The sequence below is a fragment of the Pezoporus wallicus genome, unplaced genomic scaffold (assembly GCF_028554395.1).
Source record: "Pezoporus wallicus isolate ANWC-B61680 ecotype Strahan unplaced genomic scaffold, APGP_CSIRO_Pwel_v1 contig_7011, whole genome shotgun sequence".
NCBI lineage: Eukaryota > Metazoa > Chordata > Aves > Psittaciformes > Psittacidae > Pezoporus > Pezoporus wallicus.
Window position 1 is genome coordinate 2,544,987 of NW_026638234.1, and position 19,263 is coordinate 2,564,249.

At 42.7% G+C, this 19,263-nt stretch overlaps 1 protein-coding gene across 2 annotated transcripts in view; it reads right to left on the reverse strand.

Moving 5' to 3' along the window:
- HUNK (hormonally up-regulated Neu-associated kinase) overlaps nt 1-19,263 on the reverse strand; it is a 55,603-nt gene that overhangs the window by 4,036 nt on the left and 32,304 nt on the right. The window contains exons 4-9 of one of the 2 annotated variants that reach the window (XM_057410163.1): nt 17,566-17,701; nt 15,607-15,734; nt 10,336-10,471; nt 6,315-6,483; nt 5,172-5,255; nt 21-84 (exon numbers count right to left, since the gene is read on the reverse strand). In XM_057410163.1, the coding sequence (XP_057266146.1) occupies nt 21-84; nt 5,172-5,255; nt 6,315-6,483; nt 10,336-10,471; nt 15,607-15,734; nt 17,566-17,701 (717 nt within the window). Of the gene's footprint in view, nt 1-20; nt 202-5,171; nt 5,256-6,314; nt 6,484-10,335; nt 10,472-15,606; nt 15,735-17,565; nt 17,702-19,263 lie in introns of both variants that reach the window. The other variant, XM_057410162.1, reaches the window with a different exon arrangement.

Below are 19,263 nucleotides of genomic sequence, written 5' to 3' on the forward strand. Positions count from 1 at the left end.
CTGGTATTTCTCCCACTGACCTTTCTCCGGACCTCCAGCCTTGGTGACTTTCCGGTCCTTCAGCAGAGCCTTGGTGTTCTGTATCTGTGAGATAAGACAGGAAGAAGGCTGTCTATATGAAACTGGACTTTTCTCAGTTTTCTTTGGGAGCTGACGGTGAAGAATCTCCCCTTTCTTTTCTTGTTCTTTGAGTTTTTTGTCCTTTAAGTTGTAAAACAAACAAGAACAATTTGGTTTACTTAAGGGAAGCTTAAATGACCCCCAGACTTCTAAGCACACCACTTACCAAAGCCGAATTAAAAACGGTACATTTACAAGGAACTTATCCTGGCTAGTCAAAAAACCTCAATCTTCCATGTCCCGTTTTCCTCTGATCTGTTTGACACGATTTTGTGGCTCCCATCTGCTCTGACATTCATGCAGTGTGAAAGTTGGCTTTGGAAAATTAAAGGAAAAAGAAAGCTTTCTCTTCAGAGGCCATTAGTCCTAGAAGACCTCACTGGCTTAAGCAGATACAGGTTTGTGCTCCTCCATACCTGAAATATGTGTCCCTATTTAAGCACTGAAAATAGGTCTTTGATTTCTCTTTATTGCACTTCCTGTGGCATTCGAAAAGGTGAGCTGCAAAGCTTTAAAGAAGTTGAGTCATTTATCTTCTGTCCAAACAAGATCGGGAGGAAAAAGCCCTTACTTCTACAGCATCTCTGCAACTGCAGAAGACATGCAGGGGAAGAAAACTGCTGACACAACCCTTCACTGAGCTCTAACTCCTTGTGACAGGTAAGGCAACTGAAGGGGGATTGCAAGCACCTACATCCTGAAAGATAGGTTTGATCTCCAGCAATGACAGAGTTCAGACAAAACCTGGGAGTGGGACTCTGAAGAGAAACGGAGTTTTCAAAGCACTGTTTTACAGTGAAAATTCATTGTACCTTCTTTCAGCATGAATCAATAGATTCTACAAGCTGTATAACACTCTTTACCTGCCACTGATTTCAGGGGGAGCCAAAAGTCTTGTTCCACGAAAAAGAATCTGGCATAAAATTTGTGGGTTAGTTGTGCTACATCTCAAAGGCCTCAAGGATCTCCTGCCTTTCTGTAACAAAGCTGCATGATCTGGTTTGAGATGCCAACCTCAAAGAAGTGGGGCTTCTGGTCCAGTTACTTCGGGGTTGTTTCTGTGGTTGTGATTCTCACTTCAGCAACATGTTTTTCTGTGTCTTATTAAAAAGTCAGTGTAAGTACAAGTCTTTTTTTAAACTCGCAGGAAAGCTCCTTCAACCAGTTTTGTGCCTGTATTTTGTCTGATAATTATGCACTGCCGAAGGGCTGGCTCTCCTGATGATTTTCTTTTGAAAGTTCATTGACATGAAGTCTACGAAAACCCTCAGACGCAAAGTAATGTGCATATATATGAGACAAGGAAAAGAAAGAAAGAAGCAGAAGACAGCTTGGGTTCTCTTGGAACACTAAACAGCTCTGGAAACATATTAAGGCACCTAAAAGGAAAATAACTGGACTGCACTTGTTATGATCGTTCCCGGCTCAGACACAATTTCAGCTTCCTGCACAGATGGTGTCTGGGCACCGCTGGGCTCATTAATCTTTGATTTTTCAGAAGTTACAGAGTCAGGAGGAAGAGTTTCAGTGAATCACAAACTGGAGTTTTTAGTTTTATTACAGAAGTGGTTAGGTGACTTGGAAGAGCAAGAACCAGGGACCTTTTATGAGGTCTTCACCTCAGTTTACTTTTGTGCATGCATTTTTTGTCCCCAGCCTTCTCTCCATATGCCCCGATCTCCTCCAGTTTCTTTCCCTTTAGCTAGCTAAAGCTGACTAACCCTTTCATGGGAACAAACCAACACATTACGGAGCCATCATCACTTTGCTTATGTGATACCTCTTCTTCCACCTAGTGCTCTTCCCCTTGCCTTTAGAGGCTGTAAACACCTCTGGCACCGAGCATTTCTTCCTTCCTGCCCATGCTGTGCTTGGAACGACACAACATCTAATCAGTCCCAGGCACTGTCTTGGCAAGAACAGTCACATACTGATGATGATGAAGTAATAACAACAACAGCAATAATAATAAAAAATCTGTGTGAATAACAAGCTGCAACAATAGTCAGTGGGAGCTGTATAGTTAACTTTGAGCTCACCACACTATTTTTCCTCTCAAGGCTCTGAAACTCTGCTGCCAAGTTCAGCAGAGACTGGGCTCTACCAAGTATCTTTTTTTAAAGGTACTTGTGAGGATGAGATCAAGTGGTGACTATATTAAGCCTAAAGGAGCTGATCAAGATTGTTAGCGGCTTTCTGCTATTTTGGATAGGTGAGGAAAGAATTTGCATGTTGGCTGCTGCAGCATCTGTCAGAATGCAGGACAATTCAGTGCTGCAATATTTTTAGCCTAATGGTGCAAGAGCGAAGCTGCAGCTCCTCACCTGCCCAGTGCTCCTGGCTTTGCCTTCACACTGCTGTTATGTTCTCTAAGCAGCAGTCACTCCATACAATTAAAGCACCCATGAAAAGAGAAAATTCATGTATCTAGTGTAGGCGATTAATTAGTTTACCCTGGATGAATGTTGCAAATAGTCTTATAAGTCATTTTAAAACTTACCAACATGGTTTCTATTAGACGATGGTCGTGAGAGGGGAAATGACCAAAATCCCAAACTCTCAACATGCCACATACTATTATATTTTAAAAGGAAAGGAAGTTTTCCTTCAGGGGAGTTGTAGAAGTTCGCTCTTCACTGTACCATGCACAGCCATGTAATGGCACGCTGTCACACAATGCAGGAGTTGTACCGGTATGTTATACTTGAATAGGTTTGGCATTACATCATCCTCTGCTATTTCCTGTCCTGACCTCGACCCTAAAACCTACTCTTAGTCCCAGCAACGGATTTGAAAGGAGGATAAAGGGTATTTGCCTTGGCCATGTATGAAATGGTGATAGGACAATGACACAAGTTCTCAAAAATTGCCCACTAGCTACCCTGTGGGAAGCAGGTACCCCCAGTGCTGGTCCCCTAGATTTAGTGTGGGGGGGTGGCCACTGATCACCTAAAGCATCTCCAGCAAAAACAAAGAGATAGGGAGAGAGAGAGACAGACTGCTGCCTTCCTTCCACCTCCCTGTGCTGCCAATCCACTCTGAGCACTAAAATGAAACCAGCCTGCAACACAGCCTGGCTCCTTAGCACCAGCAGCAGTTCCCAGCACCCTCAGCCTTGGCATGCTGATCACACCACCCCAGGTTAGGAAACCTAATGGAGAAGAGGGGCTGGGCATGCCCATTGTCCATGTGTCCGCTGCCTGCTCCTGCAGGAGGTGGTGCTGCTGGCAGGCAGAGGCAGCCCTTGCCCAAGGCAAAGTCCTTATTTCACATCTCTGGAGTGAGGTGGAAGAAATTCAGTCAGCTGCCAAAGCTGCAGCTGACCGGCAAGCTCCCTGCTATTCCCATGGCAACGCACAGCTACACTCTGTGCAGTGTCTGCCTAGGGACCTGCTGGAAATGAGGGGTAATAAGGGGACTCTGAGCTCCAGAACATGAATCTGTCTGAGCTTACAAAATCTCTGCCCCTGAGTCCTGATGGCACCCACTGAAGCCAGTGGCATGAGCTAGACACTACCAGGATGTGCTCCCATCCTCAGGAAGGCATTTTAGGAGAGATGCCTACCATAGTTACAAATGGCAGTAACATCCAGGATGTGTATTCACATGTGCTGCTTCAACTGTCCTGGTGCAGTAAGTGTAACATAACCTCCTTGTGTGAATGCACCTAAAACAATATAAAACATGCTTTATACTCAGCTATGTCCATGCAAAGAGGATATACTGTATTATTATCACAGTGTCTGCACTGTGATTGCACCAAGGTAACTATTTCAAGAAAGAAATAACACCCCCTCATCCTCTAAATAGCCACACTGGGACTAACTCTGAGTGAAGCAGGTACACAGAAGCTGTAAGGTAATGCCTGGATGGCAGGCAGACTCATCCATGGCTCTCCATTGCTGCACAGAGCAGTGAAACCAGCAGCTTGAGGAAGCTGGCCCAGAGAGCCCATGCATCATCTGCAGTGCTTGCCTTCAGATACTCGCCTGTGTTTCCAGGGGAAGATTTCCTTGCAACAGCTGGAAGTAAGCTGTCAAAGAGTGTTTTGAGATATTATATTCATTGAGTCTACCCACTGCTGATACAGTTAAGTAAGATAGTTTTTGATTTATGTAGGAAAAGAAGGATTTTGCCCTGATATTGCCATCTGGCTTGCAGTTCAACTTGTCTCACAAGCAGCCTTTAAAATAAACAAACCCAGCCATGAGACAAATCTGCCCCTGCAATTAGCTCATCAGTCCGACATGGAAGAGTAGCTTTTGGAAAAGGTAGGCTCCTCAAGAGTACTGCTCTTTGTGTTGGTAGGTAAGACTTGCACAGCTCATACTACCCTTGTAATTTTAGTGCTTGGCAAACAATCAGCCAGGGAAGAAAAATTCAGCCATGAGAAGACTCCTATTACCTGATATGTATTCTTTTCATGCAAACTACCTTCTCTATTTGCAGATAAAAAGACTGGAGACCAACAGAGCAAAAGGTAACCTGGTTACATCTTTTCTCTGGCCAAGGGAAGTCCCTCACGATGTGGTGGGCTAGCAAAAAATATTAACCTGGACAGAGTTTTGTTCTAATAGTTTGATCATTTCTGGTAGTCCAACCAGGGTTGTCCCAGGACATTGGGAAAGCCAGGTGACCTGGGAGGACCACTATGTCTGTCTCTCAGCTCTCTGCCCTATGCTACCAAGGTCTTGAGATTCAATGCAACACAGTTATGGTCTTCTTACAACACCAGCGACTTGTACTTGAAGTGAAACTACAGAGCCCCTGAAGAAGTCTGCATTATTTCTTTGCTAAATAGGGCATTTTAAACTTTTATTTTCCTCATAAAAGTTGAAAAGCTGAAAGTCACCTTTACACTTCCATTCTAGGGAGCTGATATTTGTTCCTTTAAAAAGAAATTGGGGAATTATTTGTCGTGCACAGGCAAGGCCAGAGGCCTTTTCTTTTTCTCCACAGGTCAAGAAACCCATTGCCTTATTTACAATCGACATGGATCCTCAAACTCAGTCTGTTTTCAAAGTACCTTAACAAGCATTAACAAGCTTTACCTCATAGGAGTCTTTATTTGCCTTGTATTTTTCTATCTGGTACAGTTGGTTCCTGTGACAAATACTGTCCTGGCCTTCAGACTTCTGTGGAGAGAGAAGCATGGAAAAGCATGCAAGATAATTAGAGACAACTAACATTCGATTACAGCTTAATGGGCCATATCCACTCTTGGCATTCAACACACAAAGATGGTGAGTTTGCTCCATTGCATTTTAAATATCATTGATGGCATCAACGTTAAAACAAGCTTGCTAAAAGAGCTGATAAAAGAAAAAAACTAAGAAGCTGTTGTCAGATGGGAAGGCCATTGGGGGTTATTTCTCTGAGAAGCCAGCCCATTAAGAACAAAAGTCCATACAATCCACTCTCCTGGCCATGCAGTCACATAGGAGACTACAGACCCTCAATTAGTTAATACTCCTTGCCAGAGCACAGGCAGCTGTGGAGAGGCCAAGGGAAGATAGCTTGCAGTTTGTCTTTGTGTGCTCAGCTCCCTGTGATGTACAAGGAAGGATGACATGTGGCAGCAGAGTCCTGCCCTAGAGAAAGCTGCTGCACAAACCCATCAGCAGTGTTTCTAAGCCTCAAGCCAGGAAAGTCAGCAGAAGATGATGAGACTTTATATTCATGTTATTTCTCATGTAAAACTTCAGCTAAGTTTTCACTTAAAAACTAAATAAAATCTTAATAGCTCTTAAGCTGCCTCTTGATTTCCTGAATCAAATTACATTGTGTTATTGGTGTTTCAAGTGGCAGAATTGTCTCAGTGTAGGGACACATTACACCAGAAGTCATAAGTAAAGCTCTGCATGGCAAAATTTGCTTTCTATAGGGTAATTACCTAGCCAGAGGGGAACTCCTGTGGTAACAGGCACTTGCGAGACATAAAGCCTATCAGCAATTATCTCTGTAACCTGGGGGATTCTTATCTGAAATAATGTTATTAGGTTTTAAGGAATACTTCCCCTTCACGGTTAATACTACAAAATTAGGGGAAAAAAAAAACAAAACAAGGCTAAACCAAAACCAAAACAACTTGGGTAAAGCCTTGAGATCTAATGCCAGCAAGCAGGGAAACTTTTAGCACTTTTTGTACCCTCCTCATCCACTTGTCCAAAGAATCAGCAGGAAGCAGTACTTACCCTAAGGCTTGCCAAGTAGCGCTCCAGCTTCTTATTAAGTAGAAAGTAGATGGCAAGCGTGTGACTTGCCCTGTTTGAGAGCACAGTGTTGATGACATCGCTGTTCTTGTAGCCGAGCTTCTCAGTCATATGGAGCAGCACACTTTGGCTGAGGTCCTCAAGGTGAATCCTGCACAGAGGGAGAGGCAGAGCATGCCATTCGTACCGTCCTCCCAGCGACAGAGCCTTGCCAGCCATGGGGGACATGGCAGAGTGTGGAGAAGAGGCCTGAAAGGCTAACTTGGGAGTGATTAGCTCTCTCCTCCCATGATAGGCATGAAAAGGGTAGACTATTCAGGAACCACGGACACCATGGGAAGCTGTGACAGCTGAACTAACAGCACTCTCTCCATCATTTCCTACCCTGATGCAAAATGGCACCATGATGCTTGGGATGCTCTGTTAGTTATCCTACGTTTGACCAGTAAAGACTATTAAGATCATCCGTTTTTGAAGGAAAAGGGTAAATTCCTATTCAAGTATCTACTACTGGCTTTCTGAAATGACCCTTTCCTTGTAATCAAACACCACTTACATGTTTACAATATTCATGCCAGAGAAAAGGGACATACAGGGAGGGTTATTGCAGCACCTCTCAAAATGGTAAAACTGCTGCTATACTCACCTCGGTTAAAAGCACAGGATGTGTTTATGTATGTGCTCTTCTATAAAGTCTATAACAGAGTCAGCCAAGGCAAGAAATGGACTACAGCAGCATTGTGGAGATGGCAAAGTCTCTTCTCAACCTAAGTTAAAAACAGATTTTCCAAAGAACTCTGCTCCTATTTAGACCTCTAAATGTGCTGGCCAGCTTCCCAGATGTACCCGCCAACTCCCATCCATCTCCAAAGAAGTGCTGAGTTTCATTTGGTTTCTAAAGGATATTCTTTGTTCCTAACATCAAGCTTAATGTCTGGCTAAGGCAACTTCGGGGAGCTTACGGTGTGGGCTTTTTATAACCTGCCTTCCCCCTTCAAAATGACCACTCTCCACCCTTCCCACTCCTGCCCTGCTATCCCCCTGTCCTGTGCACCTGTGATGCAACAGCACTGACAGCAGCCTAGGTCGGATGCAGAAGGCTTACACAAGATGTGAATCACAGTCTGGAAAAGCTCAAATAACTCTTTTCCTTTATTCAGCATGCTTATTAACATTCGTTCTGCAGCTAAGGAATGCTTGGGGTTCGGGGTTTTTAAGTTCAAAAGCAAAACTTATCTTGGCTGTTGCACATTAAAGCATCTGGACAGCAAAAGAAATTCAAGCAATTTCTACTTCAAGTGCTCAGCAAAATGGGAATTTTTTGCTTGCCTTCAGGGAATTTATTTAATAAAAGCAAGCTTATAAAAAGCCTGAGAGAATATTCTCCTGAAAATGGAGTTTCTGCCATTCTTCCACCTTATCTCCATGCTCTCCCCTTTCCTACCATGTTTCTGTCTTGGGAACAACAGGTATTACCCCCAGAATAGTGGAAGAGCACTACAAGTACATAACACAGCCTCTCGCTTGTGTCGATTAAGAAAGGAAGTGATTCTTTGCAAATTCAGGAGTGGACTTTTCAGACCTATTTCAACACATCTTAATTATACCTGCACACTAACAAAAACTTGGTGAAACTCTGTTGAAGCTGACTCTGGCAGTGCTTTCTGAGGCAAGCTCCAAAGGAGTTGAGCCATGTCTTCAAATATTTCAGGCTTCATAGGATATTTTCCCTGTAAGACTCCAGTACTAAAAAGTCTATGTAGGTCATGTTTGGGGTATCAATTAATTAAACTAAAACAATATTTTCCCCCAAAAATGAACTTAAAAGAAAGAATCTGTATGGCTTTTATCCTTTACAGCTCCACATAAAATCTGGGTTCAGACAGAAGGAGCATCTTTCTTTCTTTTGATTTCACCAAATTATGAGAGAAATAGTGCTATGAGAAAGAAATGAAACTGTTGTGGGTTGGGTTTTTTCAATAGCAAAGCATAGCATTCCACACTGATGTTCCCTTTAAAGTGCTTATAATAGGAAAGGACTATCATCATCACCATATACACATATATGCATGAGCAAACACGCTCTCTCTATAGTTCAGCAACACATTTTCTTCTGATCTTCCATTTTATTTGCTTGTCTTTAGAAGGAAATGATTAATGGGCACTCCATAAATAAAGAGCATTGCACAGCTACTCTATAGAGGCCAGCCTCTTCTGTAAGTCACCTATCTAACTGCACCAATGAGCAAACTCTAGAAGGGACACTTCCACCACAACCTGACTAAAGCATGACAACTGCAAGCTAGGAATGACAGCATAGAGTCATGAAAATGTACCCACAAATGCAAAAGAATTGTGAAAGCACATTCAAGCCCTATTTCTGTCTTCTTTCCTCTTTTCTGCAGACAAGGTGCACACAGCAAATGGATCAAATTACCCATACAGCTCTCAGTTACACTTTCACTTAACAGATGCCACATTTGGTAGATTGATTAGACTCATTATGACAGTGATTTCATTAGCTTAACGACTCGTTCAGTTTACATTTGTTTTCTCTCTCTTTACCATACAATGTTCACATGCACCATATTTCAGTACAGTCCAATGAACCATAGAAACTCAGATTTCCCTTTGTTGGACAGCATACTACATAAATTAACTCAACTACTCTTAAATTTGGGGAAGTAATGTCGAGATAATGGGTCTGCCTGTTCTCACTCTTACTTCTTATGAAACAATTGATTGTAGGCACCATATTTATATTCTGTTCACACAGGTCTGGGATTGCAGGCAGCTGGCTTCACATTTGCCCTCCCCATTTCAGTGCACGGATAAAGTGCTTCAGGCATCCAAGCTGCTCAGCATCTATCCAACCATTATTTTGAAAGCAGAAGACTTGTTATTCTTCTCAGGTCAAAAAATGGCACAGTCACAGTGATTCTCCACAATGCTGTACTTGAAAGTTAAGACACTACCTCCGGAAAGGAAATGCTTGCTGCTAAATTAGGGCACCTCCCTTTCCCGTCCATGCAGAGGGAAGGGAGTTCAGGTGGGAGCCTGGACCATGCAGGCTGTGACCAACACGTCCTCAGTGTTACTCAGGATCTTGGCCTGCAAGCCAGTAACTCCTACAGTGAAACTTCTACAGGTACTAGATTGTGTATGAGACATAGCTGATGGGCTTTGATACAAGAAGAAGATTTTATCTGATCAAATATATACACATATTTCTAAGTGAGTTGCTTGAGGCTCCATTTACAGACACTGGAATGGAACTCGGATTTCCTGGGCACAAAGCCATTTTATTGCAGAATCAAAAATAAGTCACATTAATCACTATTAAAAAAGTGCCCTTATTTATCTCCAGGCTGGCTGTCTCATGTGTCAACTCTACACTGCAGTTACTGAAAGTCAAGCAAGATTACTTCTAACCAAAACGGACCATAAGTACCTTTCTTTTTCTTTTTGCCTAAACGGTTGTTTGACTGGCTGTGAGATTTGTTGTCTGTTTGCATTTCATCATGCATTCAGCACTGTACAGGTATTCAAGATCAACAACCAAGAGAGCAAGATCACTTAACTCTGATCTTTCTCACTGTGGTTTGCAACCTCACACGTTTATCACAAACAGGCATAGCTTCTACTGGAAAAGGAGCTTGGCTTTTACTGACAAACAAGGAGAAGATCAAAACTACCTGTCACACTACCTGCTCCCATTCCAAGTTCTGGATCCAATTAATCATATGATCTACACCCCATAACACCCTGCAAATAATGTATCGTATGCCAGCTTCTAATTTAAGATCTTGGTTTTGACCGTTTCAAGCAAAGCATATTCAATGGCCAATCCTAGCAACTTCTAGGATGGAGTCACAAAAGCAATCCCAGAAAATGCACTCAGATGCTGTCACACTAATGGAACTGAAACAACAGAGTTGTCCGTGTTTTAATATATATAATGTACATACACCTGGCAGGCTTTCTCCAGTCTTTGACATGGTACCTGTTTGGATATGTGACATTAGGTGGTGCTCTTCCAGGGTAATTCTCATTAAGCCATCGATTTGCAAGTGCCTGCTGGATGTTTGGTCTCTTTGCAGGATCTGGTTCTAGCAGAGATCGTAGAAAGTTTATGGCCGCTGTAAAGAAATCAAGAAAAGCACCCCAATATGTCATCTGCTTTATGACTTAACAATCACTAGGTTACTACAGGTATGTAGCCTGACCAAGAGTATACTGAAAAGGAACATTTTCCTTAAAGTATGTGCTAACGTTCTTGTGAAAAAAGGAAAAAATTGGTAAGGGATTAACGAGTAAAATAAACAATTATTTATAATCACAATGATTTATAGAGTCATAAAGGAGAGGAGAAAAAGCACCTTTTGTTTCAGAGCATGTCTGAAGTTTATGAGCAGGTTAGCCAAAACTTAAATTTTTGTATGAGTTCAAGAGGGTGATGTCAGGTCAGAGGCAAACTGCTCAATCTGTGCTTAAAGTAGAAGGAGATGGATTGGGGGTGAGTGGAGGGGAGAGGAGGGATGCAGAGCTGGGAGGGAAGACAATGGAGGTTTGGGCTCCCTTTGACATTATAAGGACAAATTCTCTCCCAGCTTCCATCCAACTTACAGTCACTTGCAGGAGGTTTCAGCTAAATTAAAAGAGTACAGTAAAATTAATGGGCTTCATTCTGTTTTCAGATACTGAACTTTTAACTTTCAGTGACATTCAACCATCCCCCAGGAGTTTCTTGCAAAAGCTCTCCAAAGCACTTTTCTGATACTTTTTAGTCATGTGCTTCTTATATGATTAAAAGCAATGAAATCAAGTGATCTGCTTAAAGACTCACATGAAGTGCCTATGTGAGCTGAAAATAAACTCTCTTTTAACTAGGACTGGTCTTTATTTCTCAAATTATCAAAGCTAGATTCACTTTATCAGCTTTTTTCCACCCTCTCCCGCAGCAGAGTTGCAGTTTCCCTCCTACGCTCTCCTGAGCACGTCGTGTCTACTTATCTCCTTACTCGTGCAGGTACCCTGGGCAGTGGCAGCCCAGGACCACTGTGGCACGGGACAGTGTCCTCTGGAATGTGTCTTCTGAGTGCAGTACAGCCAATACAACTACTTCAGATCAGTGCAGGCAAACCAAACCCCTTAAAGGCTTGTGTTACAGATAGAACTGGATGTGCCAATGCCTCAGTGCTAGAAAACTGCAGTATTATGAGCTGGCCTTCCCATTTAGCTTTACAGGTGTTTGGTCTCATTGCCACAGGACGCCCACACAGCACCACACCACCCCTACTCCAAAGCAGTGCAGCCACAACGTGTCTTCTCCAGCAGCAATACAGCAAAACCCTTCTGAATTCCTGTCCCTATGTGCAATTTAAGGACAATAATATGCCTGCTGGTGAGGCCACAATGTCCTCACCTGGAAAGAGCATAAACATTAACCTAGGCACAGCACCGCTGCCCTTCACAGGTTCTCTCTGAAAGACTGCTGCCCTCCTCTGTGTTTGCCTGGTTGTCCTCCTGAGCATTTTTATCTCCTCAAGCCCACCCACATCACCTCCCTCTCGCAGTACAAGACAGGACAGCTGGGCTGATGTGCCAGGGCAGGGCAGTCAATGCAGCAATACATACAATTATGTATTTACCAGTTCAGCTAGGCATCAGCTGGATTTTTTTCTAAGCCCTCTCTTCATAAATCACTGATTTATGTGAGATATTTTACTTAAATCTTTCAAAAAAATGTTATTTTCCTACAACAGCAAAATTGTGGAAGCAGCAGGAAAAGCCTGTATCTAAGCTCATAAACCTGGAAGCTGATGCTACAGCTGCTTTCTGCATGCTCCAAGTACAACTCTTGGGTATGGAACCCCCATTATGGCAAACAACAAACCCCTTGTTCTTCCATTTCATCTCCTCTCTCTCCAGCATTTTTCCCATCTCTGTGTTAGAAACCATGTGCAACCCACAGGTTCAGAGGAAAATAAATAACCCCTCCCCAGACCCACACCTTACCTCTCCACCACCACCACCCTTGGTCCTCAAATCAGCTAATGTATCCTTAAAAATCTTAATTCCTTTTTCCCTCTTGGTGAAAGGCAGGATGATTAAGTGAAGCGTGTGCGGTACCATGGAGATCAACAGATCCAGACTGAGAGAAACTAATCCTGGAGAGAAAACTCCCCCCAGGAGGCTCCCTGGCTGGCCAGACCCAGGAAACGTGGAGGAGACAGGTAACAGCACCTTGGCTGATTTGAGCTGTTAGATGGCAAGAGAAGAAGAGAAGCCTTTTCCAGTTAGCTGTGTGACTGCGGGACAGCAAAATTAGTTTCCTAAGGAGCAAACATGAAGCTGCCCAATCAATTTTTGGACCCACTGCGTCTGAAGCCATTTTTTTCTGCTGCCTCAAGTAGGCTGGTGAACAAAGGCGCTGTGAACTGCCCCACCAGGCCCTCATTATGTGAGGCCTCCTTTATGACAAGCTTGAGGACAGCACTAATCTGATTAGCTGGTGACCTGCACTCAGTGGAGTTCTGTTCCCATGGTGTAACTTTGAGCAAACTTTGCCCTTTTGACAAATGAGAGACCAGCATCATGGGAAACTACATTTCTCTCTTTATTTCCTTGAGAGTACCGAGCTCAGTGATGGCCAGAAACAGAGCACACTTCAGGTGGGGATTACAAGACCTCTGCCATTTTCATTTTCCTTCTCATGACTGACACCAACTTAGTGTCTTGTTCACTCTGCGAGGGCGTGCCTGGTTATAATCAGGTATACAGGTATTGCTTACAAAACTGGCTGGAGAAAATGCAGTGAGGTTATTTCACAAGCCATGAGTGAGCTCCACTTAATAAAGTCCTTCCTTCAAATTACAGGGATGGGTAGACTATAGCTCTTCTCCTTGTCTTCGCTTTATTTCCCTGGTCCAGAAGGAAGACCATGAGCACACAGAAGCTGTAAACTGAGGCAAAAAATGGATGTGTGCAAGGTGAATACCAACTTCCTGAGTAACTGAACTCTGCTCACCTAAAATCAATAATCAGATAGATAGTTGTTTAAAAAGCTTAATGAAAAATGGTTTCCTAAATGGGAAAATCAAACACTAACTCCAAACTTTCCCTGTTGCTACACAGTTGCTTTGGGTGCTCATGGTTACCCGACATTTTAACTAACACAAATCAAATACACTCTTGCTTAGTGATAAGACTGCCTACGTTTATGATCGGTCTGTGTGTTCTGTAATTGTCAAATTAAGTATTAAAGACAATGCAGTGAACAAGCAAAACAGAATCCTGCAAAAAATCTCTGTATGTGAATTTATAGAAAAAGAAAATCCAATTCAAGAAAAAGATCCATAAGTGTAAGAAGTCAACAAACACAACAATTTGCAAAGCAGAAGAGCAGAGTTTCTACCTACTGACCCATAGCCTAACCGTGGCAAGAACAAATGTCATCTTAAATCAGTCTGCCATGTCTGTGAATGCAGAAGGCCACTGACTTAGATCAAGAACTGATGCATACCTTTGCTCACGGTGAGTAAAGGTTAACACGTTTAAATCTATTCCATTAATTTGATATCACCTCTGAAAGTTCAAGCTGCTGTAGTTCTCACAGGGTAAACAAAATACTGTTTTCACTGAAGACCATAGTGTCAGTGAGCTACAAATGCTACAGAGAGGCGTTTGTGAAAAAAAATTATCTCCATTAGAAAACAGTAGGATGAATAAAATATTCAAATGAAACCTGTTAAAAATAATGGGGTTTTTTTGCTACCCTCCGTCTGGTTTTCTGCAGACCTTTCATGGGTGATTCAGCCTTTAACACATGAGTTGTCCCAGTGAAGTCAGTGAAATCTCCCACTTAAAGACAATTGAAAGAAAACAATGACTGTGGAAACAGTTCATTGGTTCAAAGACACTACACAGCCATCATATAACTGCTCTTTACTGCTAAAAGCCTCACCCTGGGAGGTAAGTTCAGTGAGTTTTTTGCCAAACTTGGAAAATGTTTACTATGACATGCAAGGCTCTCAGTCAAGAATAACTTTGGAACTGATGCTGGATTTGGCATCTAGATCAGTACAGCACGAAGCTGTCAGTATAATCTTCCTTTTAATTTACTCACTGGGCCTTTAGAGCATGCGCTAGAACATTAAAATAGCCATTTTGTGCAACTGCATCCTAATGGGAAGTCTCCAGAATGGAAATACCAAAACTCTAATTGCGCCAAATAGACGGCAAGCCTTGTGGCATCCCAGCTCACTTGTAAACCTACCACTTTACAACATGCCAGCAATATGAACTGCTAGCAGGGAAACTACTTCATACAGATGCTGAGTGAACAAGGAACAACTGGATCTGCTTGATCCATGAATAAACTGTGTGAGAAAATCCTTAATGACCTCCTTCTTCCATAGGTAGGTAAATCTCCACCTGGAGAATTCATCTTGTGAGACAACTTTTAAGGGCTTTTGCTTATACCTCATAATGACAGTTGTCATCCTTAATGTACTGAGTAAAAACGTATGCTCCATTACCCTTTTTCTATTTGCAATCTTTAATTTTATTGAATGTTCCTTGTAGACAGGCTGCCAGATACGGAGAACAGAAGCTCTCCATGAACAAGAAATTTAGCGTACAAAAATAAAACCCAACTACAAAACAGAGTTTGTTCCAAATACTGACAACGGTCTTGCTATAAGCTGAAAAATGATTCTGTTGCTTAGTGACACGGCTTTGAAGCAGGAATTAATATTTCTAATGTTAATATATCAACAATTTTGCATTTTGTGAACACACAGAGGTTATCACCGGCCACCAGCCACAAACCAACTTTCTGTGTGAATGTCACCATTCCATAATAAATGTGAGGTCATTTGAGGTAGCTTATCACTTAATCCTAGTCACAATAAAGTCCAGGAATCTGTTATTCCAAAATAACGTGTTCATGCACCCATACCCTACCCTAAAATCATCTGAACATGCAAAACTGACCAACTACTCTAGAAATGCAATTTCATAGAATTTCACAGGTTTGTTCTTCTCTCATATTCAGCATAACTCAGCACTTTTCCAGTTTATGTACAGAAGTCAAAGCGAAAGGATTTACAGTACAGCGACTCCCACAGATTTTTTGAAGGCTAACATGACAAAAAAGAGTATTCTTCACAATTAACATGCCATGTTGGCAGCATGACTCACAATCCAGAATTCAACACAATAGTTCTGGTCAACTGGATCGGAACAGGAATCAGCACACCCCCCTGATTACCTGAAGAGAGCTGGGTGGGAAAAGGGTTCATTTCTTTGTCCACCATTTTCTGGTATAAAGCTCTCAAGCTGAATGGCTCAACAGTAAAAGGTAATGTTCCAGTCAACATTGCATACATGTTCACCCCACTAAAAGAGAACACAGAGAAAAAGAAACCAAAATAAACAGGAACAAGTTAAAACTTCAGCTTCGGTTTTAGTGACTGTACTTCACCTTTAATGTCTGACATCTATTAAGAAAGATCAAGAAAGCGCACTCTCTTCTGTTGCACACAACAATTTGGGGAAGAATTCCCAGCAGTTTGCTCATGGAGGTCACACAATGTGTAGGACGTAAGCTGGGAGCCACAGAACTGAGCCCAGCTCTTAGGCAACTCCTCAGCTAAATGCCACACCACAATTAAGTCTCTTCTCAGGCTGCATAAACATGCTGCTATTGGAGGCCTTGTCCTGATGCTGGCCTGGCTGAGGAATGATTGCCTACACCAAGGGCGATATCGCAGGTCCTGCTTCAGCGCCCAAAAATTACCACTGTGACCTCTGACACAGCCCAAAGATGAGGTGTGAACAATTACATTTTTCAGAGCAGAGAACTTACTGCTTGTTTACGCCTAGCAAAGTCAGGGTTGAAAAGTGGGTTGGGCATTCTTGGTCTTCTTCCTCTTAAAAGGGCATAAAAGTCAGTTTGAGTGGAATTCCTCTGTTTTGGGAATTTGTCTGCTAAATACACATATGCGAACAGAGAGAAACTAAGCCAGTGTGCTATCATGAACTGTGATCACAGGCACCATTTGCTCAACTATGGAGAAGGATAGGAGTTAACCACATTTTCTTTTTTTTTTAGTTAGAAAAGCGGAACATTATTACTGGAGAAATGTAAATGGTTTACAAGAATGACTGCTCTGTTTGCCTGCATTCCTCAGGGCTGGTACTGTCACCCTTTATGTGGATGGATGGCCCGCTGCTGGAGTGAGAAATTCAGTAGCCATACAATGATTTAGCTGTGGATCTCCTAGGACAGACCGCAAATTAGGCTTCAGCAGGGGAAGTTCTAAAGAGCCTTGGAGTGCAATAGGGAACCCACTGGGTCAAATGGAGAGATTAATTTAACCCAGGCTCTGCTCTAATTTATAAACTCTCTCTACCAACCTCTCTTAGCAGTAGTAGCACTTATACAGTGCTTCACATTCCCCAAGCATTCCAAATACTTCAACTTGGGAATTACCATAATTCTGTTATTTCACTGAAAGTTAGACAAATGTTATTAACCCCACTTGGTGAGGGAAAGTCTACTGCTACTAAAGCAAAAGCTAACTCGGCTGATTTCAGCTAACTCTTCGCCAGGACTGACAAGGATAGCCAACATCATGTCCATGGCGAACAGGAAGGTAGTAGGAATTGCACAGTCTGTAACAGTACTGCATCAAATTCATTGATTGCAAAACATCTTTGTAGTTTCTTCTACTTGTGGCACTGGAGACTTCTGTCTGCTCTTTTGCCTCAACACTAATAAGCTCACAAAGGCTCACAAGTTTTCTGGCAACTTCTACTTCCCCTTTAACAACTGTGTTTTCAAAGTGATGACTTGACTTGATTATCACATTTCCTGTCAGGCTTGACTGTGGATAGTACACAGAGCCCACATGAATGCTTGAGGATCCTCTGGGGAAAACAAAAGAAGCTGTTGGCCCCCTCGTGCCAGAGCCATGTCTTCTACTGTGTCTGAACATCACTGATCAGCAGCTGTACTTGACTGCAGTCTCTCTATGCCTTATGTTCCAGCAATCTACATACAGGTACATAAAAGATGTATTTTAGAACAAAGTAACTGTGAAATTTAGTTCAGATGGTCATGCTGATTAAACAGATTTTCTTGCTCAGAGTAGCCAAATACACGAATAACGGTTTTATTTGGTAATGGTAACAGTAATAAAAATTGCAAACTAGAGAAGTAACTCACATGGACCAAACGTCTATTTTGGGCCCATACTTTTTCCTTGCCAGAAGTTCAGGGGCTGCATATGCTGGGCTCCCACACTGGGTGCTGAATGGATCAGAATAACCCAAGATGCCTGCACAGTTGCTCAATCCAAAGTCTGTGAAAGGCACAGAGATAGAGTTAGTTATGAAAGAGACAGATACAGTAAAACCACTCTAGAACACAAGGGAAAAAGAAGTACATTTTTTTTCCAAAAGCTAAGCAATGAACTGCCTAAGGAAAAAGTATCAGCCACATGCAAAAACGTTATATAATTTGTTTCGCTGAGGTACTAAATAATCAGAGATTCCACAAACAATAAAAAAAAAAGTCTTAGAATATGCACCGTCATCAATTTCATATACAAAGCAACTGCATTTCACTGGGAACATGGATGGCAACAACCAGAGCTAAGACTGTCCCAGGCACTATGTGACATGCATGGGACAGAAAGCCACCTCGGGCTGTCTTAGATTCCATGCTGCTGTGTTGTGTTGAGTTACGTCATGTAGAGGCTGAGTTTAAGTGGGACTTCTTCAAGATTTTCCTCTAAATTGTGCAAATGAATCATGAGATGCAAGGTGGTGGTGGTGGGGGGGTGTTTCTGGGACTACTGTGGCAATGCACAAATTAACAGGGTTGGAAAGTCAGCATTTCAGCTCTGAAATAGCACAGGGAAGTCTTGGAGCACGAATGGGAATATCTTCGTTTGGCTTCTCCCTGCCTGACTTCTGCCTTGCATTACTGTATTTCTGGCCCCTGTGGGTGTATCTGTCACTCTTTAGCTGGTACTAATAAAAAGGGACTGGCAAAGGCTGGCACCATGTGCTGCTGGAGACAGGCGGGAGCCTCTCTGCACCAAAGGAGGCTGCAGTTTCCCAAGCGCTCTCAGTCAATCCAAGACCAGGCTGGCGCCAAGAAGGGTGTTCCCAAAATCTCCCGTCTGCTCCAGTGCTGGTATGGCTGCGGGCCGAGATGGGTTTAGGGAAGGGTCTTAAATATTAAACAACTAGTCAAAGAAAGAAAGGCAGGCAATGTGCAGCCAGGCGACTGCAAGCCCACCCTGTCTAGTGGTAGCTTGGCTTGGGAGAAAGCAATTATGGAACCACAGCTGACATGTAAGGCAAGGAGAGGTTGCAAAGGGTCTTGAAAGTGGCATCAAGCAATCTGACGTGATAAGGGGAAGAAGCAAGACGAGCTCATGTGAAGAAAGATGACATGGGCAAAGCTGACAGGCTGGGAGAACGGCCTTTGCTGCAGGGCAACATATCCAGCAGTAGCAGATCTAGGGAGGTCACAATCTAAGATGTTTGCATTTATTAATAGCTTGTTATTGATGACAGCTGCAATAACAGAAATACACCTCTTAAGAACACTGATATCTGTTTTGTTTCTCTTTTCTTTTTTTTTAATCCAGGCTTCTTAAGAATTCCCAGAATGCATGTGTGTTTAAAATTAAAACTGTCTTATACATAGATGAGGCAGTCAGAAAAAGCAGACTGCTGAATCCTCTTCCTACAGGCTTGTGTCTTGCATCCACGTGTCTTGTAAAACAGCAGCTTTCTGGGTGTACTACCCACCTGCCTGGCTGGGATAAAAGCATCACAGTTTGCAGGCTGAATGTAGCTCATGCAATACTAACTCTCCACAGAGTCATGAATTTGGGGCTCTCTCCCTTAC